General features: G+C 46.8%; 1 protein-coding gene across 7 annotated transcripts in view; it reads right to left on the reverse strand.

Moving 5' to 3' along the window:
* Ext2 (exostosin glycosyltransferase 2) overlaps positions 1–27,869 on the reverse strand; it is a 164,559-nt gene that overhangs the window by 106,492 nt on the left and 30,198 nt on the right. For 6 of the 7 annotated variants that reach the window (XM_052726267.1, XM_052726271.1, XM_052726266.1 and 3 more), the window contains one exon: positions 24,957–25,050. The exons of the other annotated variant lie outside the window; for it this stretch is intronic. In XM_052726267.1, the coding sequence (XP_052582227.1) occupies positions 24,957–25,050 (94 nt within the window). The remainder of the gene's footprint in view (positions 1–24,956; positions 25,051–27,869) is intronic. 7 annotated transcript variants of the gene reach the window in all.

Raw genomic sequence — 27,869 nt, forward strand, 5'->3', positions numbered from 1 at the left:
ATCTGGCATTCAAAATCCCCTACTATCTGCTGTACCCAGTCTGCCCAAATGTGGCCCTAAGTCACACCACCCACCCACCCACCCACCCCCCCCCACACACACACACTCAAGCAAACATGCACACATGTTCTGGCCCACAGACTCAAGATAGTGAGTTTCTTCAGGGGTCTCTTTTCCTCTTAAATGTCCTTCTCTTTCATCTTCCCAACCCTCCCCGCAGGACCACCAGCTCCCAGCCCAGCATTTAAGGAGTTTAGACACCTCTACTCTGTCCTAATTCAAGTACAAAGCTGAACAAACTTGCTGTGGATATCGTTCTGTATAAATAAAACACTGATTGGCCAGTGGCCAGGCAGGAAGTATAGGTGGGACTAACAGAGAGGAGAAAGGAGAGAACAGGAAGGCGGAGAGAGACACTGCTAGCGCCCGCCATGACAAGCAGCATGTGAAGATGCCGGTAAGCCACAAGCCACGTGGCAAGCTATAGATTTATAGAAATGGATTAATTTAAGATATAAGAACAGTTAGCAAGAAGCCTGTCACGGCTATACAGTTTGTAACCAATATAAGTTTCTGTGTTTACTTGGTTGGGTCTGAGCGGCTATGGGACTGGCGGGTAAGAGAGATTTGTCCTGACTGTGGGCCAGGCAGGAAAACTCTAGCTACACAAACTTTAAAAAAAAAGAAAAAAAATCAATGCTTTTTTCTATCCATGAGGCAGGTGAGGTGCCAGGGCAGCTATTTCCCCCAAACTGAAGAAAATGACAGGTGGAAAGAGAATCCCAATCCACTGCACAGAAACTTCTACAGGCCAGAGACAAGTGGGAAAACCTGAGCTGTGAACAACAGATCTCTGTGGGAACACAGCTAAGGAGTTCTGCACTCCTGAGTCTTATCAATATCTCCGATTTCAGCTAGATTCTCATAGTGAAGATCGGAGAACACCCCTCGGGGCTTCTGGCGGGGGCACGGAGGGTCTCCTGGTTTCATTTCTGTTGCGTTGACAAAATAACTTGACAAAAGCAACTTAGGGGAGAAAAGGTTTATTTGCATTCACATCTTGCTTTTGAGACAAGGTCTCTCACTGACCTGGAGCTGGTTAGGGAGGCTAGGCTGGCTACCCAGTGAACTCTAGGAAAGGCAAGCCTTGCTGCCAGACGGGGGTTTTTGATTGGTTCGGGGGATCAATCTGAGGTCCTCATGCTTGTCTAGTAAGCACTACTGACTGAGCCATCTTTCTGTCCTCCATTAGTTCTTATATGCTGTCTACGTTTTCCATTAGAGACTTCATCATATTGTTTAATGATGTTTTAAATTCCAGTTCTGATAATTCCATCATCCCTCGCATGTCTAATTTTGGCTTGAATGTTTTTCAGTCACTTCCACTGTGTTTGCCTTTTGAAGGCCTTACATCCTTGTTGTGGTCCAGACATGGTGACCTGGGGGAGAACTCCGAATAGGCCTGTGGTGATGTGGTGGTAAGATGTGGCGCAGGGGAAGTGTTCTCTGTCATCCACATCTCAGTATTTTGTGAGTCTCTGACTCTAGTTCGCAAGCTTCACAAATGCTTCTCATTTCCCCACCTGTTTAGCTGGAGCAAGACTAGAAGAGAAAGGCTGGTATGTCCCTTCCTCAGCATGAGAGGCTAGAACCAGCTAGAGTCCCAGGGAAGTTATGCTTTGACAAGAACCTAGCAGGTTAGTCTCTGGTAGGCTCTTTCCTCAGTGATGGCCCCATTCAATGCAGAATGCTCTGGTGTATTTCAGAATGGTTACTATTTGTGATGGTTAGCTTTCATTGTCAACTTGACACACCCTAGAAGTGCCTGGGAAGAAAGTCTCAAAGGATGGTCTGTGTGTATCTCTGGGGTGTGTGTGTGTGTGTGTGTGTGTGTGTGTGTGTGTGTGTGTGTGTTGAGATGAGGGTGTTGTCTTAATTTAGTGAATTGATGTAAATCCAACCCATTGTGGGCAGCACCATTCCCTACGCAGGGGCTTCTGAATATGTAATAGTAAAGACATTGAGATGAGCAGAAGTAAGCAAACAAGTGAGCATATATTAATGTATTTCTGTCTGCTCCTGACAGTTTGCTGAAGGCAGGGAGCCCAACAATATAGCTAATGACATAAACATTTGGATATCATAACATATAAGCTAATAGGTAAATTTTAAAATTGTAGCAGGGGAGGAGAGCTGAAATGCTCTGTTCTTTAAGGATCTATGCTCCATGCATCACGTTGCAGGGCTATTTGAAAATTCACTTGGATTTGTTCTAACTCTAAGTGCAAACCAGAGTGTAAGAACAAACAAATCACATCTGATGTGCTAAAAAAGAGTGTAACTGCATAAAAATTTACAGTGAAACCCCAAAAGGTGGAGGGCTGTGGTTAAGAGGGCTTGGGACTCTTGCAGAGAACCAGAGTTCAGTTCCCAGCATCCACATTGGTCAACTCACAAATGTCTGTAACACTGAGTCCAGGGAATCCAATGTTCTCTTCTAACCTCCTTGGGTACTTGCACACACACACACACACACACACACACACACACACACACACACACACGACATTCACACACACACACATAACTACACATAATAAAATGATAAAATTTTAAAATAAAACTCCAAAAGGTAGAAGAAGAGAAGAAAAATAGAAACCAAGCAAAGATGTCTATGGTCTCTAAGGTTTGACATTTTCCAGAGATTCCACATGGCTGGAATCATATAGTACCAAACTCTATGATTCTATTCATATGAGACCTGGAAAGACAAATACATATGCTGACAGTCGTCACTAGCTATCAGACTGTGAGCAAGGCTGTGGCTATTGCTGTTTTTTGTGTGTGTGAGGTAGTTGACAGAGCAAAGGTATAAAGAAATCTCTGGGGATAATGGAATTATTCTATTATCTTTGTTGTAGTGATGATGCAACACTACATATTTGTCAAAACTTATGGAGATTCACATTTTATGAGAGTGAATTTAATTTATGTAAATTTCAACTTTACTAAATTTGTGTGAGAAAAAGAAACACTAACAAGTACAACAAAAAGAAACGTAACAAACGTCACTTTGTCAGCCATCACTTCCAATGTCAAGGATCTAAGCAGGACAAGTAAGAGACTCTGCTCTGCAGCACTTACGAGCGCACATGTGCTTGCCTGCAGAAGAGTGAGCCAGTCAACATTTTAGCATGGAGGGGGAGGAGCACAGGAGCAGGACCCCCAGCTAAGGCATTAGTGATAGTTGTGGCTGCCAGGAGAGGGAGAGTCAGTTTCCTTTTTCTTTTATTACACTTTTTAAAAGTTTTTGTTTGCTTGTTTGAGACAGGGTTTCATTGTGCAGACATGGCTAGCCCAGACCTGCTATGTAGAACAGGCTGACCTAGAACTCACAGATATCTGCCTGCGTCTGCCTCTCCAGGGCTGGGATTAAAGATATGTACCACCATACCAGTCTAGGACAGATCGTTTTTAGCTCAGTGATTTAGTAATGATCATAATTTGGTACTGTTCATTCAAACCCATAAAATGGGCAGTCAAGAGTGAGGCCTGGTTAAACTCCATACTCTGGGAGAGGATGCTTTGCCAGGGTAGGTCATATGAATACTGCTGGAATGTGAGACACTGTAATGGAGAAGGCCTAAAGGACTGGCTACATGGAAAATCTCTCTGTCCTGCTCAGCTTTGTTATGAACCTAAAACTGCTCGTGCTGGCTAGTCTTCTGTCAAGTTGACACACAAAGCAGCGTTACCTGAAAGGAGGGAGAAAATGCCTCCATAAACTCAGGCTGCGGGCAGGTCTGCAGGGCATTTTCTTATTTCGTGATTGATGGGGGAAGGCCCAGGCAATTTCGAGTGTTTCCATCCCTGGGCTGGTGGTTCTGGATTCGATAAGGAATAAGGCTGAGCAAGCCACAGGAGGAAAGCCAGCAAGCAGCACCCCTCTGTGGCCTTTGCATCAGCTCCTACCTCCAAGACCCTTCCCTGTGTGAGTTCCTGTTCTGACTTCCTTCAGTGATGAACAGTGCTGTGGAAGTGTAAGCCAAATAAACCCTTTCCTCCCCAACCTGCATTTCGGTCATGGTGCTTCATCACAGCAATAGAAACCCTAAAATAAACACGATTAAAACAAACAAACAAAAGCCTGCCCATACTTTAATGTCCGTGTCTTCCTTGGCAGTATCCTGCGGCTCTTCTCATTCACACACTGCATCCTCTGCAACCCTCAGCGGTTGCTCTGCATCTCTGTGACTTTAGGGATGTTGTGGGATACCTGAACACTATGTGAACATGTATTGCTATGACTGGTGTAATAAAATGCTAAAAAGCCAATAGCAAGGCAGGAGAGCACAGGTGAGACCGGGCAGAGAGAGAACTTAGAGGAAAAAGAAACGTGGAGTCATCAGCGAGACACTGAGGAAGCAGGATGGGCAGTGTGGAGATGAGGTAATGAGTTTCATGGAAGAACGCAGACTGAAAAATACGGGTTGATTTAAGTTATAAGAACTAGTTAAGAACAGGCTTAAAACTAAGGCGGAGCTTTTATAACTAATATTAAGTCTCTGTGTCATTATTAGGGGGCTGGAGGTTCTGACAAGAAAGTGCTACTACATATGGTATCCAACGTGGAGGTTCCAATATCCAAACATAGGGACTGAGAAAGCTAAGGGAAGTTTTGGACAAGGAGCTGGACATGGCTTCCTAGTCCTACAGTCTCTCAAGTGAGCTGATGCTCACAGCATGCAGAGGTGTGGCTCCCAGCTGCAGCCTGCTGGCTTGAGCCGGTTGTCAGTGACATGTGCTAAGTGGAACCACACTGGCCCTTGCAGACATGCAGAAAGCCAGGTCTAGACACAAGAAACCTCTAAAAGGCTTAAAAAGGTGCTTAGGTGCTAAAGAAAGAAAGGAAAATGGATACAGACAATCATTAAAAAAATAAAGTCTTTATGGAGAGAGTAAAGTAATATTTTTAAAAAAGCCACATAAGGATGGAAACTATTATAACACAGGGAGTTTGGATCTTATATGGTGCTTTGTCAGTTTTGACTTTTTTGAATGCTGATGAACAGAGAAGAGCAGCTGCTGACAGACACTGAACTGTGGAAGGGACTGCTAAGTTAAACCAGCCTGGATACTTTAGGGATGTCTTGGTTTCAGAATGGAGTTAGGAAATGTATTGCGTTGGAGGAGAGGTTGTGATTTTGTTTCCACAGGAAATAAAAGGCTGTGGATTCCTTCAACATTAATCAAGATCAGATTTGACCAGGGGAGACCTCTTGAGCATCTTGGCTACAGACATGAGGGAAAAAGCCAAGAAAGACTACAGGACAGGTGATGTATATGGTGATCTCTCTATATGGGAACAGCTCTGAGACTGGATGAGACATGATAAATCTTGTTGGCTACCAAGTCCTCATAACTTATTACATGCCATCCTTTCATTTGGCATGGATAGAGATTTATATTACAGTTTGGTTAGGCAGTCCAAACAGACTTATAAAGTTGACAGATGCCTTTTACCTGCTCAAACACAGAACAAAAAAATCATCTTTAACTGACTGGTGCACACCATACATTCCATACATGTGTTAACGCAGATATGTTACCTTTAAAAGTTTATGTGTTTTCAGAACAAAAAGGGGCCAAACACCAATGAAGACAAGTAGCCCAGATGATCCAGACTCTCAGAATGCCTCTGTTGCAGCTTCCTCAAAATTCTGCATCCAGAACAACTTCAAAGCTGGTAGCTGAGATGGTCCAGGCTCACAGATTACTCCAGTCAAGACTTCAGATAAGCTCTACACTTTCCCATCACACAGAGGCTAAACAAAAAATAATACAGCTAGCTCTCTCAGGACTTATTATCCCGATTTTCTCAGGGTCCCCTAAAGATGTTGTCACCCCCAGACAACAGGAAGCGATCTAAAGAACACAACACCCACATTTCCAAGAGGTGGGGTGGGTGGTTTCTGGTCATTAGGTAGATGTTTGTCATTGTTAGGGGGGTTGGCTGCAATTTCTTATTGGTCATGATCAGGAAGGAAACTAAACAAGGGAGGCTAGATTCAGGGATCTCTTTCTAAAAGGATAAGATGGGGGTATAGAAATTATAGGATAAAAGGATAGATTACTGAATCTACTTTTAAGCTAAAAACAACTATTAATCTCAAATATTTTACATTGGTATGGATTTTTGTATATTGATACAAACTTAAGGTTATTTTTGTTTTAAATTCTGTCTATGTGTTTCTACTCTTGTTTAAGGTATTATACCTATGCAGCTCATTTTAAAATGTAACATAAAGTTCCAGTCCTTAAAGGCTATTATTACAAACTGTTTAGGATAATTAAAAAATGTAGGTTAGTAGTTAGTCATCTATAACAATCAAACTCGTAGTCATGTAGGTATGTTTTCAAGGTCAGAGATATATTCTAGATAGATAGATGGTCTTCAAACACTTCAAAGACCTACAGAATATGGCATTTAAGATATTTTAATAACCTAAGGCTTTTCATGACAGTGAGACACATCTGCTCCTGGCAGCACTGATCTACTTCAAAGAAGATGATGGGCATCGAAGAATCTCCATATGGCGTTTGCTTTCTTTGTGGCAAAAGTTAGCCACTGGGCAAGAAACTGCTGTTGCCTTGCCAGCTGACAGTATGCTGTCCAAATTGGACAAACAGCACACAAAAGAAGGCTACTTCCAAATTTTGCCAAGACAAGGTAGGAGAGTCCTTCAAAATTCCTGCTTCACAGAAAAATCTGTCAGATATTCTAGGTCTGTAGGTCAAAGATGGATGCCCCAATATTACAGAGGAGCATTGGGTAACTGTCCAGGTAGCCAAATGTCTCTGTCATTTCTATAGTTTTGGAAGTTGTTTGTTCTTCACTTCCTGTTTACTCAGGTAATATTATATCCTTCTCGGGTCTCCAACGAGGGTTGAAGACTACAGTTACACCATTTTCTCTGTTATCAAATTCAAAAAAGAAACTTACAAAAGAGATAAAAAGTTTATAAGGTTGAGAAACATAAAAGCTTAAGTTGTTTATCTAAGAAGAAGTTTCAAGGTCTAGAAAAATATTATTAGGATGTTAATACAAGTTATGATAAAAAATGGTTTAGGTATAAAACTTTAAATTCATCAAGATAGGGTAGATAATAGAATATTTTCTCCAAATATGCCAAATACAAGTGGACTGGACATTGTGAATATAATTCTTACCTGATAATTGTTCTTATTGTATACAGTTTAACTACATTAGAGTTAAAACCTTGCCTTTTTATTTAGACAAAATATTGTGGGGTATTTGTATACTGTGTGAAAATGTATTGCTGTGATGGGTTTAATAAAAACCTGAACGGCCAATAGCTGGGCAGGAGAGTACAGGCGGGACTTCCAGGCAGAGAGAGAACTCAGGGAAGAAGAAAGGGGGAGTCTCCAGCCAGACCCCGAGGAAGCAGGATGGGCAGTAAAGAGATGAGGAAACGAGCCTCAGGAAGAACATAAATGTAAAAATATGGGTTAATTTAAGTTGTAAGAACAAGCCTAGGCTAGGGCTGAGCTTTTATAATTAATTATGAGCCTCTGTGTCATTATTTGTGGACTGGCTGCCCTGACCAAAAGCACAACCACACAGGGAGAACAAACAGACGTTCAGTGAGCCTGACGGACAGCAGCCCCAGAAGGGGCCCCCTGGGTTCTCAAAGCTTCTGCACACTGGACCCCGAACTTCTCGAGCAAGACCCCAAGCCCCAGAAAACTGGAACAGACAAAGAAGACAGAACTTTATCCTTTAAACCACAACCAACTTTTCCCAGCAGTGCAGAGGATGGACTGGGCCGACAACAGTGACTCTATTTTAAGAGACTGTGCTGTTGCTGAGAACCATTTCAAATGCAGGCAGAGCTGAAAACAGAACCCACGGGGCCACACCTTGTTAACAGTACTTTGCTCTCCTCCTCCAAGCTGACATACAGCATGAAGCCTTGCTCCATAGCCCAGGCTAACTCCTCATTCTCCTGCCTCAGTCAATCAAGTAGGTATGCATACCACACTCGGCCAATAATTCTTGCTATAAATTAGTTTCTCCCAGGATTTAATCTCCTATTTCTTAACTTGTATTTCTGTACTCCTGAGCATAGGTTAGAATTAAGAATCCACTGTGCGTATCTACTGTCGCTGTCTTGCCCCCTCTCCCCTTTTCTGTTTTCTTTTTTTGTATGTGTGCATGCACATGCATGAGAGCATACACATGCATGTGATCACTCATGTATATGTGCACATCGGAGGCCATGACCTTAGCATGTCTTCTTCAATCACCTGTCTGACCTTTTCAGACAGAGTCCCTTACTGAACCTATAGCTGTCATTTGGGCTAGGCCGGCTGGCCAGTGAGCCCCGAGTCTCCTCCTGTCTCCAATCCTGAGCACTGGGGATGAAAATAAACTCCTGGCTTTTATGCTGGGGGTCCAAACTCAGGTCCTCAGATTTGCACTGTACCTGAGCCACCAAACCATTTTACCTTTTAAAATTATTAATAGTCTACCAAGTTGGCATACAGGTAGTGAAAAAAATATTTAAAACACAGTTATGAATCACACAGCCTACTAAATGACCCCCTTTTCTCCCCTACACCCTTCCTGGGAATTGCATTTGTCCACCTTCCCCTCAGGTGCCAGGAACTTGTTCCTTTAACTCCTGGTCTCTGCCCCCAGCACTTCTGTTGGCTGCCTCTGAGCCTTCCCCACTTGACTCCCGTTCTTCTGGTGCCAAGTGAATGTTCTGTTACTGTCATCCCATGGCTCCCTAGCACAAACCAGAGAATCCCTGAAGTATTCTTGATATCGGTATACCTCATCCTCGTGACATACAACACAGCTTCCCCGTGTCCTTAATTTTCTAAAAGTTCTAGATCTTATTCTTTCACCCAAAGCTGTGAGTCATTCTGGATTAGAAAGCAAGGGAAGACACAGATTGGTGTTCAAATTGTGTCCTCCCACAACTGGCCGAGAAACCCCCAAAGGTCCATATATAGCCACATGTCATCCATTCAGAAGCGAAGTCTCCCTTTTATCTCCAGTCTCAGGATTTATATTTATGGGGGTGACTAAAGAATTAACATTCAGCCTACAGAGGCCATTTAGTGTTGCTTGTATGTGTTTATGACTGACTGGTGTGTGTGTGTGTGTGTGTGTGTGTGTGTGTGTGTGTGTGTGTGTGTGTGTGTATGTGTGTCGTAAAAATAAAGAAAAAGGTTATGAATTTGAGGAGGAGCTGGGAGAAGAACACTGAGGTGCTTCAAGGGGGACAGAGGGGAAAGGAAATTATGTAAATATAGCACTCATGCATAAAATTCTAAAAAATTAAAAATATATGCTAATAAAAATGAATTCATATCCATTAGTTCCTTCAGAGAAAATGCTACAGCACATCTTCCTTAATACTCATCAACAGGCATGAAAATCTGAACAATAACATCCACAGGAATGATCTCTGATACTGAAAGAGTGCCCAGGGAGTTCACAAGAGTTTCCAATTAGGGTGTTTTCAGGGGTCAATATATGTTTACAAGCTCTTTACAAGTTTACATGGCTTTGGATTACACGGTTGATTCCCAGAAAGAGGCAACAAACCTAGTTTTCAGAGAAAGAACTAGAACATGGTCAGAGGGAGGCGGATGTGGAATGGAATGCCCAACACCCACGTCATTTAAATAGAGAAGGCTAGCACAGGCCAGCAGCTTCTACAGCATCCTCTGCACTCCATGTCCCAAAGGCACATGGACCCAGCAGACGGAAGCTCCTGGAGGTGACACGCAGACTCAACCACAGCGGACTCTGCTGTGACTTGGGTAAGGCTGGCAGCCCTGTCACCCTCACCCTCACCCCAACACTGGCCCTGCTGCAGGGGGGTGGAGGCATTGACCTGTTTCACTCTTTGGCTCGTGCCCAGCACTCAGAAGTGTTCCAGGACTGAGGCAGGGGTTCAGGAAACACCTGTCCATTAATGAGCACTCACTATGCAGAAGGCAACATTTTAAGTGCTTTACCTGTATTCATGCATTTAATCCTCACAGCTCAAGGAATTACCCCTGTTTTATGATGAGAAAATTGAGGCACTGACAAGTTCATGGGGGTTACTGGTCCAGCTTTTCCCTGACTTAAGATTTAACCCGAGGAGCACTAAAGTGTGGGCTGAGCTGGGCTCCCACTGAGCTCACTAAAGGGATCGAGCAGCAGCTGAAAATTCAACAGTCTACGAAGTCCAAGTTCTTGAGGAGCCTCCCTTTCTCAGCCTAGTCCTAGGTGCTCTGGGCTAAGTGACCAGGGCGTTTATGATCTGGCCCAGCAGAGGACACGCACGGGCTGCTGGAGTCTCTGGAGCAGTGATGGAAGTCCCTTCTAGGAAGGTGTCAAGACGTGGAAGCTGGGGGTCTAGGCAGCACAGTACTCTCTCTTACTCTTGAGAAACTGTCATGCTCATTCTAACGCTGTCAGGAGTCAGCCCTCACAGGGACGATAAAAGCAGATGGAAGACTGGAGGCATCAGAAGGCAAAAAACTTGTGCAAGGTTACACACTGGTGGAGCACACAAACAATCATGGCATCCAGGAGACTATGGGAGGAAGATCGTGAGTTTGTGGCCAGCTTGGGCTACACAGTAAGACTCTATCTCAAACGTTCACAAAGAAAAAGAAAGAAAGGGAGAGAGGGAGGGAGGGAGGGAGGGAGGGAGGGAGGGAGGGAGAGAGAGAGAGAGGGAAATATATGTGCTAATAATATACTTGTCACCACATACTGTGGTGGTAAATGCCTAGAATCTCAGCTCTCTTAGAAAGCTGCAAAGAATTGCAGTAGGTTCAAGTCTTGTTCAAGGCATATCCATCCATTCATCCATCCATTCATCCATCCATCTATCCCTCCATCCATCCACGGCATCTATCCATTCATCCATCCACCCACCTCTGTCATTCTGTTGTGATTAGAAACCAGGATAGAGGGTTGACCCCTGTAGAAAACACCAAGGACATCTGGGCAGTCCCCTCGCCCTTGAGGTTTGCAGCAGGCCAGTCCAGGGTGTTCTCTGCACACTGCAGTGAGGTGCAGTAGTTTTGCAGCAGGCCAGTCTGAGGTGTTCTCTGCACACTGCAGTGAGGTGCAGTAGTTTTGCAGCAGGCCAGTCCGGGGTGTTCTCTGCACACTGCAGTGAGGTGCAGTTGAGCATTACTCCCCCCTGGTTCCTCCGGCCGTTCTTATTGCTTGTTCTCAGAAAGTCGCTGGAATGCGTTAGGAAAAACTCCTCAGGGTGGACTTCACAGTAAGGTCCTTCTCAGCTGAGCCACTAACCGACACCTACAGGCTTTGTCTGCCTCTTGTACCTGACACAGCCCAAGCTGAACTGTCTATCCCACAGCCCTAGGGGACATGACTTTGAAGAAAACCCCTACAGAGGGGACTGGGTCAAAATGAGCTATTACAGTGGGCCCTGTGCCAATCTGCGTCCTTACAAGAAAGAATCTGGACAGACTGGTGCATGGCTCAGGGGACAGTGTGTGAAGAGGTAGCCAGGGGGCGGCCTTCAGTGAGCAAGAAGAGGCCTCAGAGAATCTAACGCAGCCTGGACTTGGGCTCCAGGCTGTGAGGAACACCTTTCTGGTGTTGAAGCCACCCAGCCTGTGCTCCTCCTCTGCTGTGGCAGCCCTAGTCTACTAACTCAGACGGGAACAGACAGATAGCACACTGACAGACGCCTCCCCCTTTGAGACCAAAGACCTTAGCCCGTACAACCCTGAACTGTGTACAGTGGCTTCCCTAAGCTGGGCATTTAGAAATTATTTCTGATGATTACCACCATTCAAAAGGTGCTAAACAAAGAACCATAGCATTTCATAACTAAAACTTCATACTTTTAAATCACAGGCTTCAATTCTTCTAACACTTTTTCCACTTACTTGGCTTCTCAGGCCGGCTTGCTTTTCTGCAGGACAGAATGATAGCTACCTCATCAGAAGCGGCCAATGCAGGAGCTGACAGAAACTACCATTCTACCCTTCCCTACTGGGGAAGTGCTAGCTTGGGACCACACCCCAAACACTTCTCATGACCACAGGGGTCAAAAGTAGACACAATGTAGCCTTTGCTCTAACACAGACCCTGCCACACTGTCCTGTCTTCTCAGCCAAAGACAATGAAATTATCAACAGTATGCTGTTTGAGTTCTAGAAAAAGCAAAGAGTCTCTACTGAGGTCCCTCCATTCAGGGACCTAGGCTAACCACATCCTGAGCAGAAGATGGATTTTCTACTGAATATTTTTAGAATGACAAGTTTAGTTCTTTGCCAAGAATGCTAAGCTGAAATCATCTAATGTCCATGTGTCCCCAGAGCTGCTTCTAAGTAACGGAAGTTTTGATTCCCGTTCCTCAGCCAGGAGCCGTGCAGAGGTGGGAAGACAGCCCCTGCTCTTTCTGTCCTCTTGCAAGATCGAGTTGTTCTTGAGAGTGGGGAGGACTGTTGGGCCATCTTATGACTCAGGCTTGTCGAAATATGAAGGCATCAGGACAAGGCATGTGAGCCTTGGCCCTTGTACCATCGGTGACACTCCTGGACACTGAGGACAGATTAGTATTCGCATGCTTCTGCACTCTTCACAACAGAACTCTCTCAAAATAAATGCCTTGGGGAAAGTTGGGAGAAAATGGAGTAAGAGAGGGCTTTGTGATCACTCTTAGGAAATACCCCAGGGTAATGACCTCCTGTCCTGTGGGAAACAAGAAGGCATAGAGGAGGAAAGGGGGAAGCCTGAGTCATGTTTCTTGACATGTGACAGACAGGTCCTGAAATAGAAAGCCATAGGTTTCCAGTCTCAGGGGTATCACCTTCAAATATGTCAACGGTCTTAGGGTGGATCAGTTTTCCCAACTGCTGAAACCCTGCTGTGAGGCGAGGTCCTAAGCAAAACACAAGCCCTGACTGGGAGCCTTTGAGGAGGCAGGAGCCATGAGGAGTTCAAAGGCAAGGCCGGCCAGTGGCCTGCACCTTCAAGAACCACAGGGGTCAAAGGTTACTAAAGCAGGAGCCACTGACCAATAAAATTATGTTTGGCCAGCTCTCTCAACAAAGAGACTAGAGACTGCATTCTTGCCTGCTCGGTTTTCGGAGTCATCCCGCCTCCGAATCCCACTGTTCTCAGGCCAGATAGGGAGCTTCTTCAGGGCCCAGCAGCTGACCAGGCCTCTCTCCCGCCTGGCTTCATGAAAGAGCTGAAAGGTGCACTGGAAACCTTTAATCAAGGTCTGTCATCAAAAATAAACAAATAAGAGTACAACTTGGGTCAACCAGCTATAAAGGAATCCGCCTGGGGTGAGAGTTCCCATGTTTGCTATGCTAAAACCAGGAGAAAGAAAGCATGGGTCTGTTTGACCAGAGAAGGTAAATATAAAACAAGCCTTCTTCCAAGCAGGCCCACTTGAAAGGCCTGCCCCTGTTAATTAAAACACCACGTACACACACCATGCAAGGGACTCTGAGGGCACAACCAAAAGCTTGCTCACCCCCAAGCTACCACACTGGCACGGGGCCCTCTCCTGTTTTCCTTAGGGAGCAGCTGCACACGGAGGCAGGGAGATACTCTTAGGCAGGTTCTTTCTATTGGTACGGACATGAATTCAGCAGTCAGGTTGCCACCACTGCCCTTTGTAAGACACATTCAAAAAAAAAGGAGACTCCCTCCCATGATGCAATGCTCACATCACTGGTCTACCTGAGCAGAGGCCCCAGATCCTCTATGAACTGCTGCAGGTTACTGGAGCACCAACCCCTGCTACCTTTCTAATGAAATGACCAAGGCATATTCTGCTGGGGATCCAGAAAGAAAAGCCCTACGTCCTTGTCCCAGAGCAGAACTCTGAGCAGAGTGTTATGTTGGTGGCTCTCTTTTTACCCCATCCTCTGTCGACAAGTGAGTGAGAGTGACTATGGCCCACTACACAAGGACCTCAAGAGACTGGCCTGTGGTACATTATAGAAGGACCTCTCAAGAGATCCATGTGCCCAAACCATGGCTCAGAGAGCTCTTCACAGTGGGAGTTCTGAGCCCTCCTGCACCTAACCCTTAAAAATCACTTTAGCAGCTGAGTGGTAAAAAAAAAAGCAAAGTTCTTCTCTTTACTTAAGATTCCAAAGCTTATACCTGTGACTACATCATATCACATGTCAGTTTGCCCGGAGCTTGCTAGAGAAGCAGATCTGGGGAAATATCAATGTCTGACTGGTTAGTCTCAGCTAAGAGAGCAGAAGGGCATGCATCAGGCCTGGTGTCTACACGCTGCACTACAGTCTTCCATGTCTCCCCAGCTCTGGGGTTTCTTGTTCCCTTCTAGAATGCCACACAGCCATACTCAGCCTTTGCCTGGGGCTCAAAGCCACAAGCAAAGCTCAAGGATCTTTCTAAAACACAAGTGATATTTGTACAAGTATCTCAAGGCCTGATCCAAGTAGGCTAAAATTTAAATTCACCTCATTATACATGTGGACTTCAAACACTTTCAAGAAAATACTATTCCTTCTAGTATTTAGAATTTAGTATCTAGAGAAAGCACTGGGATGTGAAAGATGACCAGCAAACCACGTTGTCACCTCTAACACCCTCACTGACACGGACAGTAAACACAGCTGGTTAACGGTGCTGGGGAACCGAACCTGTGGACTCCTGCACTGGACACACTCCCACTAAGCAGCATGCCAACCTGTAAGCACATGTTTAAATGTAACGAGTTAGCCCTTCAGTGCCCACAAGAAAGAACCCTACATTGCCAGACATGCTTTACAGCGCTGCTCGGCCAGCACGCCTGGACTCAGGCAGTACTGGCAGACTCGAAGTGACGACAGAGACAGAGACAGAGACAGAGACAGAGACATGCACAATCATTGCCTTATGCGGCAGAGACCCACAACCCAGCATCATAAGATGAATCACACCATTATAAAATCACAAATGACGTCGGCCCCAAATAAGTGTGCAATGTCAAGTTCTCTAAGTTCCTGCAGTGCTCAGAGAGACAACTCACATTCATCCATAAGACTCCATCTTAGCATTTGTAACTACAGACAGGAATTTAGTTCAATTGCTGTCAAAGATGGGAGCACGCTAAGCGTCATTGTGCCATGTTGTGTAAATAAACAGAACAGCTTATTTTATGAGCCAGTTTAGCTCTTACTGAAGACTTGAAAACATACCAAACATCATGTTAATCATCGACAAACTAGCCTCTTGCAAGCCTAGATCATTCTCGAAGTGTCTGCATAATGAATTCACAAAACCTACAATGACATGTCCTATAAGGAGTTCTCAGAAATTTAACAAATCATCTCACCCTGTGGGACACCAGCCCAAAGACTAAGACAATTCTTATACGGGCTGCAAATTAATATTTAATACCTTTATTAAAGAGGCCATTTCCTGAAGCCAGGCCCCATGTTATGGATTCATTATGGGAGATTATTAACCTGTGGTTAGCTTTTACGCACAGTTTTCCTGCTGATGACCGAGGAGGAAACCGTGGCCACTTGGTGCTCCCTGAACTCCTGGACTCAAATATACATTTACAACTTCATGTTTATGTTACTCAGTGTGGTCAAAGTTACAGTGGGGGGGGGGGGGGAGCTGGAGAGATGACACTGTGACTAACAGCACTTGGAACACTTGCAGAGGACCCGAGTTTGTTCCTAGGACCCCCATGGCAGGTCACAACCACCCATAACTTTGTTTATAGGGGATTTAATACCATCCCTGACCTCCACAGGCACAAGGCGTTCACGTGGTACACAGACAGGCACGCAGGCAAATTATCTCTACACATAAAATAAATGACTGAAAAAAGTCACAGGCTATCGATCTGTCAGTTGGAAACAGTGAGAAAGTAATTGTACCATTTTGGACTCAGCTACTCTGGCTTAGTGGCCCTTCAGTCTTGTCCATAGCTGCTCTCCCTTTAGAAGCTGCATGAAAAATAACAGGAGCAGTGTTTTCATTTTGGCCCAACCCTACATCACAGCTGCATATGTCAGTCTGACTACCACACCACAAATACTCCTTGTTTTTTGTCTCAGCCTCAAACTAAATGACTGTTTTAAACTGAACATGCTTGCAGACCTACTAGAAAAAGGAAAAATAATGTGTTTAGATCAGAAAGGGATACAGAGCGGTTAAAAATACATGTCCGCTGGACTTTGCTTATCACCACTCTCTCCTAAAGCTCTGTCAGAAGAGCAAAGGGGCAGAGAAAGCCCCACCCTCCAGATGGCAAGGCTGGGGAGCTGAGGGAGGAGGGGGAAGGATGCTAGGCTCAAAATGCCTGCAAAAGCATTCTGGGCAGGAGATGCCAAAGATTTTGAAGCTCCCATCAAGCCACTGGCCTCAATCCAGGTAATGGCTTTTCCTTCCCTTCGGTTGCTGGCCGCAAGAGTTTTCCAGCAAAGAAAGGAAGGGAAAGTGGAAAGGGTGAAGACGGGGCAGCTTCCAATCTGTTCTCCGTGCAGGGGGAGAGTAGAAGCTCAGGCACTGATGGGCCTGGGGTCTCCACAAAGAACTCTGGGAGGATGGCTAAGGATGGGTCCAGAGGTGGGGTTGGGGGAGGCAGACTCAGAAAGTCCCTTTACCTTCAATAACAGCAATGCTGTGGACACACGGACGGCAGCCTACAACTGGCCAGACATGGCCTTTAGGAAAGAAAGAGCTGCCCATCTGGCTACCCTAGCCCCTGGGCTTGCCTACCTCCTGGCAGAAAGGCAAGCTGCCCAGGGAACAGCATTTGTCAGCATGGGGTCAAAGATGGAAGCCCCTTTTTATACCAGCCTCATCCTGGCTGGCTCCCCACCAACGGCCAATAGTAAGGTCAGACCCACAGAAGTTAAAGGCCTGGCTAGCCTCATTCCACCACCAATTACCCACTACTGCACTATCCAGTCTCTTCTGCCTGGCATTTTTCTTCAATTTTAATATCAAAAATTTCACACGCCTGCTTGAGCTCCCGGACTCAGCAGAAAGGCCATATAGCTGTCAGCAAGCTGATAAGAATTTTCAAATGACTCCATCGGGCCTCTTTATAGAGAAGAGCCAAAGCAGCCCATAAAGCGAGAGGGCAAGGGCCACCGAGACCAGCCGCTCGTACAGCTTCACCGTGGCACTCAAATGAGCCCCAGATTTATGGGAGTGTTTTAGCCCCTGGCCTGAATCGTCTGGGGGCTGAGACTCGTCTCTGCTCTCCAGTGGGATTTCAAATATGAGATAGAACTGGCCTGGCAAGAAACGGGTGGGGGACAGGAGGCTGAGGGAACAGAGAGAAAAGGGGAGAGGCAGAAAGTAGAGAAAAATCCTGCCCTAAATCACATTCTCTCCAGCAGGATATGACAACTACTATTTCTAAAGGCATGTGACCATCCTCTCAAGTCCCCATAAAAAGTCCCCTGCATGTAGCCCACACCCACTCCAAAGTAGGTCTTCACAGCTATCCACTATCTAGATGCTAATTTGCATTTTAATTTTCCTCTGTTTACTTTGTTTTTAATTTTTTAGCACCCTCCCCTCAAAAATGATAAAAATCATGACTTGGCAGAGAAGAACTTAGAAGATGAAGGAAAACTCAGTAAAAAACGATTTCACTGGAAAGGAGGAAAAGTCCTAATACTGGATTAAAACAAAAAGGCCGGCTAGGGAATCAGTGATGTTTATCTCCCTGTGAGCCTTGTTGATCCTGAGAAGAGAACAGAGGTGAACTTCCCTCCATGCCAAGATGTAGAGAGTACACCCGAGCCCACAGGACTCGGTTCTGTTTCAAGTTTCCAAGCCCAGAAGCAAATGCATAATACATCCGTGCTGCTAACTGACTGTGGTTCCTGAAGCCCAGGCTCTTACCAGGAGGCACTTTCGCAAATTCAAATGCAGACCCCAGGGAGTTCCTGAATGACCACCAGCATGGAGCCTGGACCAAAACCCACATGCTTTAAATGCATGATCTCATTTGGTGGGTGAGACCTCTAGGCAGTCTTACCCAGCCCAGGTTTAGACTGGAAAACTGAAGCCTGGAAAGTTAGGTACGGGCCCACAGCCATAGAACCCATCAATAGATCGGAGTTTAGGATCTGCATTCAGGTCTCTCCCACTCACAAGTCCTGCGCTTTCCACTACCACATAAAAACTTTTTGATTAGGATTCATGGTTAAAACACGTATGCTTTCTATGGCAAGTTAAGACAGATTTTTTTTTTTAACTTTTCTGTGCTAAGGATTGAACACAGGACCTTGTGAGTGCTAGGCAAGTGGTCTACCACTGAGCTATAGCCCCAGCCCAACTTAAGACGGAAGCCAACGTTTCAGGAAATAATTACCTTCGCTATATAACACTCTGATAGTTTCCTATTCTCTCTCTCTCTCTCTCTCTCTCTCTCTCTCTCTCAATTAGATGCCAGCTGTGACCCACTGAATTGACCTTAGCTCACTCCAGGCTGGAAAACACTGCCGTATATCACATAAAAACAAAAAGCAAAATACCAGACCAGGCGCCGCGAGACCTGGGTACCAGCACCCTGGCTCTCGGATGTGTCCTCAAGGTTATCAGGTCCCCAAGGCCTCACTGGTCATTGGTGAAACCGGAGGACTGCCTGGATAATTTCTAAGATTTGATTTTTACAAAATTTCAATTACTTAGCCTCCCCCTTTTCTTACACACCCACGCCATTCCTCTCCAAGTGTTATTCACCCTTCCTTCTAATTCACTATGGAGCTCTCGGCCAGCCTGGGATGCTTCATCTGGCGGCCGCTTATCTACCAGATCTCCAGCGGAGAACAACCTTACAGCTCAGCCCCTCTTCTCCAGCACAGTGCCCAGCAGTGAAGCTCACCTAACAAGTCTGTGCTTAGAATGCATTCATCTAGAGGCTGGGGTGCTGCTTAGGTCAGGAAATGGCTGCTGTACAAACGTGAGGACCTGAGTCTGGATCCCCGGCACCCATGGGAAGGTAGTGCAGAGTGCTGTGGATCGGGCGGGAGTGCAGGCAAAGACAAGGGGATCTTGGGACTTGCTGGCCCGCCACTGAAGCCAGTTGGTGAGCCCTGAGCTCAGTGAGAGACCCCATTTCAGGAAAGTAAGTGGGATAATGATGTATGAAGATACCGGGTGTCAACTTCCGGCCTCCACGCGCATGTGCAGACATGTGCACACACAAACACAAAACACACACTACACACATACCCACATAAGTTCATTTGATAGTTAAGTGAATCTCTATAGAAAATCCAAAGCAACAAATGGACACTGGTATCACAGCAAGGCAGCCAAGCTGTGACACTCCTGGCTATGCTTGCACATGGACAAGACATACCAAGGTTGCCAGAGAACACAGCTTTATGGTCTCTCCATCTGGACTTGGAGGATTTAAATCTCAGAAGCTATACCAAACAACTGCAAATCAGTCCAAACCTTAAAGACAGGAAAATTTATTTACAGGCCCCAGTGCACTATAAATCTGAGACAGCCCTATTAAAAGGCTTTTCTTGGCTTCCGATCAGATACTTGGTAAAAGTCTTTTTCCAACAAGGTTTCTAATACCAAAGTTTCAAAAAAAAGTTTAACATACACACAGAGAAATGTTCTTCCCTAAGATGCCGATTAAACCCGTCCTTATTTACCCTGCTTTAAACAACTGCACAGACTGGTCCTCACAGTGTGGGGTTATGTACACGGGGAAACTCAAACACAGGGTACACAGTACTACTGAAAAAACATGCATTGAAAACCTCCCCCAAGTGCTAACACTCAGAGAGGCTCCCCCATTGGCCACAGGGCCTCCAGGTACCAGAACGCACTTCTCCCTTCAAGGGAAGAATTCCAGCCCAGAAAGCATTCCTTCTGAGGGGAAGTGACTAGGTAGCAGCATTTCCTTCTCTGGTGGTGCTGGGGTCTGAAATCAGGGGCCCTGTGCACGTGGGGCAGGTGCTCTACCACCAAGCTACACTGCCAGCCCCATGCTCTTTAAGAGCAAGCTGGAAAGCCAGGCCAAGGAAGACAGCCTGTCAGGACTGAGGGGAAATAGTCCTGTGTGTGAGTGTGTGTGTACACGTAGTTACAAAAGTATAATCTACCAATTTATTTATTATTTGTTTATGTGCATGTGCTGAATAGTGTGAAGTTCCAAGACTATGCTTTACTTGTTTATTTATTGCATGTGTGTCGTTACGTGTGTGAGACACAGCTAGTGTACAGAGGTCAGAGGACAACGAGTAGGAACTGGTGCCCTCCTTCCACCATGGGTTCCAGGACTAAGCCAGGGTCATCAGGCCTGCACAGCAGGCTCCTTTGCCTCCACCATCTCAGGCCCCAGCTTATGTAAATGAGAAAGTCTCCACTTCCCAGCGGGGGGCCAGGGGTAAGAATTCCATGAATTACAGCACTGGCCCTGGGAATTGGAAATGGCACCCTCCTTCCTAATGTATTTCCAGGGAGTGTCCAGTTCGAACTGTCTGAATCACTCACTCTGGGGAGAAAGCTAGGCAAGGTGACAGGAAGTCGGCCTGAAAGGCTGCGAGTGCAGCCTGACTTCACCCACAGCCCAGGCCACAATGGCACTGGGGTCTGAGGGCATTTGTGGCCGAACAGTGTGTGCCTGCCTTGGGCTTGGAGTCCGATGGTTCTTCCAGGAGCCTATCTCCCTCCTGTGGAAAGAATCTGCTCTGTAAACTGGGGTATGCTGCGGTGGGGGTGAGGGGGAGTGGACAGAGACTACCTACCATATAACCACTAGGGAAGGAACAGTGGGGCCAGCAGCAGGAGGAATGCTCAGCTAACACACAGGGTCTGGGCAGCTGAGGTGTCTAGACATAGGAGGGAATCACAGAACACTTTGAAAAATGTAAGTTAGGGAGCTGGAGAGGTGGCTCAGCAGTTAATTCCCTGCACCCCCATGGTGGCTCACAACTGTCTATAACCCCAGTTCTAGGGGATCTGACACCCTCCTCTAGTCTCCATGGAGACCAGGCACTCTGGTGGTACACAAACATACATGCAAGCGAAACACTCTCACGCATAAAAAAAATTAGGAAATCTAAACAAAAAAAAAAAAAGAAGAAAGAACTTAAATATTTTAAACAAAAAACTTTGTAAGATATAGATGATTCAGTATTTTAAAAAATTATACATGCTCAACAAATTAAACCTTATCTTAAGAATTTCAGGGGCTCGTTAATAACAGCTTGGGGGGAATAGTATATAAATTGATAATAACTGAGAATGCAGACCATGAAAAACAAAGCAAAGGCACCGTATCCTGAAGAACTGTGCCATCTCCACAGACCTCCTAGAGGAAGCCTGCAGAACTGTCTGGGCTCGTGTCCACTACGCTGAGAGGTCCAGCCCATCTCAGAGACTCTTTTGGGCCACTGTCCTCCCTTCAGGTTGTAGTCTCTAAACTACTCCAGCGATGGTAACCCAACACTGGAATCCAATTCCTGGAGACTCTGTATAAATGAGGTAAAACAAGAGCACCCTCCAGGGGGCTCTCCTGCAAGTGAAGCGTGGGCACAGCGCAGCTCTCCTGGCCCGCGGCCTCTCCTGCCCGGTCTGGAGCCTTGCTCGAGTGTAGTGTAGAAGGGCACTGCACCCGGGCTTATTTGCTAAGCAGTGGTCTGCCCACATCTCCAAGGCTTCTCTGCAGCACAGCTATGTGGCATAGTTACCAGGCAACCCTGAAGACACACTGAGACACAAGACCACAGAAACTCCCAGCTGACCTTTCCTGAATGCTGCTGGCTAGAGAGAAGACAAGATGCTAAAGCCTCCGCCACCACCTCCGTGGCCCCCAGTCAACCGAGTACAAAAGCGGAGTTCAAAGGCAGAGCAGGCCCCTGACTTCCACCTCCTAGTGTGGCTGGGGTTGGAGGTCACTGCTGCGAGAGCCACCGACCAATAAAACAGTGTTTGGGAACTCTGCTCAACAGATAAACTGGGGGTCCACTTACACCTTTCCCCCTTCACACAAACATTTCTAACTAGCCAGGCCAGCATCTCCCCAGCCTTCTGAGACCCAAGCCCACATGCTTTCTCTTGTGATTCAAGGGAGTCTGGGGGTATGAGCGTGCCATTTGACTGCGGAGAAACACTGAGCTGCAAATTTCCTCCTGCCTTTTAAAAAAAACAAAGCTCATCTTTAAGACCTACTTGGAAGGCCATCTCCCAGCCAATTGCCCTGGCAGCGGCTCCCTGAGTGCCACCCTTTCCTGGAACTCCAACACCATCTTCAAAAGCAGCTTCGGGTGAACGCTGCGACTCAAGATGACTTTTGCCCTAGGCAGAGTCACAGAGCCTTATAGTGGCCCGTAATCTCTGCCTGAAAAAAACAATTAGGGCTTCAATAGGTCAATTAACTAGTTAATTAGCACACAAGACAATAAAAGTACAACTGAGAACCAGCTTCACTGCTACAGCTGTCCCGTCTGCTAACTGAAGGGATTGCTTTGAACTGCCCTCCTAAAGCTGTGCAAGTCGCACTAGACTTTCCAAGGCTGTGTGTGTGTGCTCACACTGCTCACAAGGGCCTTTTCAGGACTATCTGCAGAGACACTTTTCTTTGTTATGCTCATCTCCATGACTACTGGCTTCCTCACAGCTTTGGCCTGCTCAAGGCTCCAGCCCTGTCCTTAGGTATGGCTGCCTCCATGCCTCTCTCCGTTAGGACAACTGAACTCCCAGTTACATTAGGATGGTAATGAGTGTACCAAACACTCAGATCATGGCCTTTCTTCTTAAAATTTCTGTTTAGCTAGTTTTAATTACCCTCTCCCCGTGTGTGTGTGTGTGTGTGTGTGTGTGTGTGTGTGTGTGTGTATGTGTGTGTGTGTATGTGTGTGTTGGGTGCTGTCTCATGCTGCTAGAGCAAATGCCTAACTTGTCCCTTGAACAACATGGTCTCTAGAGAGCAAGAGTGAGGACCTCATCCCTTGAGAAGCAAGCAGCTTCTGGCATTTGGGATTTTCCCCAGATTTAAAATCCTTGGCAGGAAAATTAGTCACTTAAAAGCAGATGGAGACCCCTGCTGGCGACAACTGTTCCTGCAGCTCGTTAAGCTCTAGCTCTGAATACCTCAGAATGCTGACGCCTTACCTGGAGGTATGAGGCCCAGTGACTGCAGAGACATATGCCTAGATTGCAAAAAGACAAGCTGAGCTCGCCAGGGAGGATTTGCTGAGGTATAGGAGCAGTTTTAACACTCCAGCCAAGGTCAAGCTCAACCCACAGACATAAACAGAAGGCAAAGGACAGTGTGTGCAGTTTCAGAGCAAGAGCACACACGCTGGCACACACTGGTGAGTCCCCCCAAAGACCCGTATGTAAAGGCTTGGTCCTCAGATGGCGGACTGGGAAGCACTATGACCTTTAAGAGGTGAGGCCAAGTGAGGGATTCTCAGGTCAGTGGGGCATGTCCTCAAAAGAGGCTGTGGAGATCAACAGCCCCCTCTTGCTCTCTCAGGACCACTTGCCCTCATCATAGGCCAGACCAGTTAGCTGATGGACATCAGACGTGAGCCTCTGAACTTTGTCTAAATCATAGCCTCCAATACTGCTTTATAGTGGCAGGACACTAACTAATACGCTCCAAACGAAGAGATGACATCTCATCAACGCAACTACTGGTTCTCAACTGAAGCTGACTGCTCCCACCCCAGCAGAACATTTGGCAATGTCAAGAGACACTGGCGGCTGTTACAACTTGTAGGAGAGGAGGGTGCTACTGGTTTCTGGCCAGAGTTAAAGTTTGTCAGCCTTTATAGCAATTATTTCAAGCATGTTTAGTTGGGACCGGTCCAGTTCAGAAATGTGGGGTTGGGAGACAAAAGAGGCCACTTGGGGAACACAAAATCCACAGCAAAGGCAGGCAGGCTGATGGGCTACCTTAGGGCACTGTGGACAGTCAGGGAGCAGTCCCAGCTAAATGAACAATGGGAAGCAGGGGAGGAGTGAGAAGGGGAGGCTGGTGTGATGGAAGGTGTCCACCAGCAGAGGAGGTCAGGGGCCCTCATGACCCGACGATGACATATTTAGGGAGAGATGACCTCTTAAATTTCAGTGCTGGTTGGGAAGGTAACGTTCTCGCCAGAGACAAGACTTCCACAGAGTTGTTAAATGGCTGCCCGGAACATGAGAGGTGATTCAGTGAAGCCCTGCATTCCACAGATGATAAAATGAAAGCCTAGACAGCTTAGGATGGTAACACAATTAGCATGGCCAGGGCCAGGGCCCAGTCCCAGTCTTCAAACTCAATAACCAACAGGCAGCTGCTTCACATGCCCTTCATTCACTCCATCTCAGCTGTCCAGTGACTCCTAGCCGGCCACTGACAACTAAGTCAGGCTTGTCTCAGGCAAGCAGCTCCCACCCCGATCCTGTCCAGCAACTACACCATTCTATGGGCTGTCAGGGGGTGCTCTGTTCCAAAATGCAAGTGATCTTTCCCCACGTGTGGCAGATGGGGCAGAGAGGAGACCAGACAGAATGTGTTCATCTTCACCCCAGGCCCAGTTTCTCCCTAACATTCCTATAGCAGAATCTTGTGTGAGGTGGAATCTTATTTAGTGTATGATTCTATAATTAATCTAGTAAACAAAGATACCAACAGGTACGGTGTGGAGGCAAATGCCTGCAGTCCCAGAGGAGGGCGGATCTCTGTGAGTTCCTGGCCAGTCTGGTCTACAGTCTTGTCTAAAAAATAAAAATAAATTTTAAAGGTAACACAAAGAACACAAATGCCCAGACTCTTCAAGAGGCAGTGTTCCCCAACGCTACAGGTTTATGGTGAAAATGTGGCAAGCTCTGAACTGATTCTCGGATTCACTAGCTCAGACGAGGTCAGTGGTGAATAGTAACAGATCCCAAGACAGGTGTCTCCGCTCTGGCCTCTTACCTGTCTCTGCATCTCTTCGATCTGCCTCTGTGGGATGTTCTGCAGAATGCTGTACATGTCTGACATCTTTTCCTCTGGGACCACCACAGATGCCCTGGAGACAACAGCACTATTTACATATGCACAGCCCACTCCAGAAAGCAACACTGTACGCTGTCCTGTTCCCTTCTCAAGAGCAGAAACAAAACCCCCAAAACTCCTTCAGCCCTCCATCATTCCCTGTCTGTTCTGTCATCCCTGGCATCGCTGTCACCAACCACAGCAAGTTCTGTCTCACCACAGGGCCTTTGCATGTGAAATGCTGTCTCCCTGTTCACCCATCCTCACCCTTCTCTACACTCCCAGAATTAACAATTACTTCCCCCCTTTAGCCTCTACACAAAGCCATCCATTGATTCAGCATTTACTTATGTGCTGGGCATTGACAATTCAACAGAGAACATCAGAGGAAAGAGGGGTGAACAGGCATGAGAAGGCCCGTGGGAAGAGAGCTCCAGGCACGGGGCTAAGGAGTGAAAGGCTGAGGAAGCATCATGTTGGGCATGGTCCAGGAACAGCTAGGAGGCCCCTGTGGCTGCTGCAGAGTAAACAGGATGGAGAAGAAGGAGAGCCAAGCAGAAAGGGGGAGGGCGGGTTGCAGTGAGGCTCACAGGACCTTGGAGGCCATGGAGAGCTTGGTGCCGAGATGGGAAACCACTAGGAGGTGGAGGCCAAGAGGCCTGAGAAGCCCAGTAAGCTCCAACAGGCCCGTGCTGTCTACGGGGTCAGCAAGTGACAGGAAGCAGGCGCAGGCACGGGAAGGAGGGCTGGGATCCCTGCAGAGGCAGCAGAACTACATCAGAGTGGAGCTGGAGAGAGGAGAGGGCCTGCCTGTGCCCTACACTCCCTACCCCCACGGGATTCACTCACAGACTGGGGATGAGGAGTGAGACTGGCATTGCCTTCCAGAAGGACGGTGTGCAGAGAGTGTAACTATACTTGCACAGAAATGCTCATTAAAATCTAGCCCCCACTCCTGCCCACCACTGCACCCAGGGCACTCAGCGGGCTCCCTCCCACACAGCCAGGACTTCAGGGACATCTACTAAATAAGCAAATGATTTTTGCAGTAGAGACAGGACTGAGGACGAAGAAATGAATTAATGTGCTATAATTTCAAAGCTAGCCAGTTGGAGCTGGTTACAGACCCCTGACTCCAAATGTAGCACCCTCCTGTTGCTCACCCACAACCCAACACTGAAGCTGACCTTGATCTCTGCAGAAATACCCTTTCACACCTGCGACGCCACTGTCCTGTGAGGCCCTCACCCACGGCAGTCTTCTCGCTGTCCTAGTACGGCCCAGCCAGAGTCTGACCAATCACATCACAGCACCTGGGAACTGCAGGTTCACTGCTCTCCCATCACTAAGTAGAGAGCTTCCTTGAAGAAAGGCCCGACCTCACTCATATTGGAGAACCTGTTGCTGACGGTGACGGTGAGGGTCTGAACGGTGTGTCCCCCATAGGCTTGTGCTGTTTGGGGAGGTTATGGGGGAGTGAAGTCTCAGTAGAGGAAGTGAACACAATCAAGCAGAATCTTCACTTGTCCCTGATCCCTGGCTATTCTTCCCCGCTAGATCTAACCTCCTCAGAAGCAGAAAGTGTCCCTGTTATCAGATTAGAAAATACCATCTTAGTAACAGGAGACTTTCTAACAAATGTAAAATGGATGAGGGAGTTAGCCAATTGGTGCTATTTAAATTGTTCAAACGCCTACGCCATTGGACTTGGATACACTGTCCTAAGAGTCGGGAGAAGAGAAAGAATTAAATATTTGTGGCAAAGACATGAGTTGAAGGGTATACAGCAAGGAAATTCGATTTTAACAGTCCGCCACCCGTCTTGTGGAAATAACACACGTGACCAGAGGGCAATTCCTGTGAGCACAAGCAAGCAGGGTCTGCATTTGTCCCTGTTTCGGAGTTTCCAAGCTTTTGTGGAGGTAGAGGCTCCCCACTGGCAGCCAGTACAGTGTGCAATTCCACAGCAGTGGCTCTGGACTGAGTTACGAATCTGGTTACCTGGGAGCTTTAATTCAGAATCCCTGGGATAAAGAAAGAAACTCTCCAGCTGTGTCTAGACTGCACCAGCCCAGGGGTGGCGACTGCTTTGTGGAAAGAGCCATGGAGTCAGTATTTTAGGCTGTGTAAGCCACCCAGTCTCTGCAATTACTCATCACTTCACAAGTAACACGCAAATGAGGGGTATGGCTGTGATTCAAAAAGACTTTATTTACAAAAACAGCCAGTGGGGGTGGGTTCGGCCCACTGGACTCCGTGACCTGCTCTAAACCACTGTGCTAAGTCTGATGGAAGACACAGCAAACGGGCTAAAGCAACAGCGGCCAGGATCCCCTACCCTAGGCCCAGTCCTGCTAACATGTTAAAGCAACAGCGGCCGGGATCCCTTACCCTAGGCCCAGTCCCAAGGTGCCTTCAATTTTGGAATATCTGCATGAACGTAACTCGGGACTCCAGTCTAAATATGAAGATTCGTTTATGTTCTGTGCATTTGTTACACTCGCAACCTGAATGTAATTTACAGTATACCGGCACCCTTTGCCACTCTTACCAAACTTAAGTGGCTATCAAAGTTCATACTTTAATGTGTGTGTGTGTGTGGTTTTTTTTACTTGAATCTATTTGACATGCACAGATGACTTGGGGAAAGACGGTGAAGCAGCGGCTGCTTCCTGGAGGACTGTAGGGCTGCCACCCAGCACATGAGCTCAGCGCTGGCGTCTGAATCCTCCTGGCCAATACTTTGAAGAACTGTGCCAAGCAGTGTGTACCGCACTCACACGGCCTTGGCCACCCTCAAGGTCATGTCTGTTTCTTAAATAACGGGCTTCATTTTGCGCTTCTCATGCACGT

The sequence above is a fragment of the Peromyscus californicus genome, unplaced genomic scaffold (genome assembly GCF_007827085.1).
Source record: "Peromyscus californicus insignis strain IS unplaced genomic scaffold, ASM782708v3 Scaffold_7__1_contigs__length_154581171, whole genome shotgun sequence".
Taxonomy (NCBI): Eukaryota; Metazoa; Chordata; class Mammalia; order Rodentia; family Cricetidae; genus Peromyscus; species Peromyscus californicus.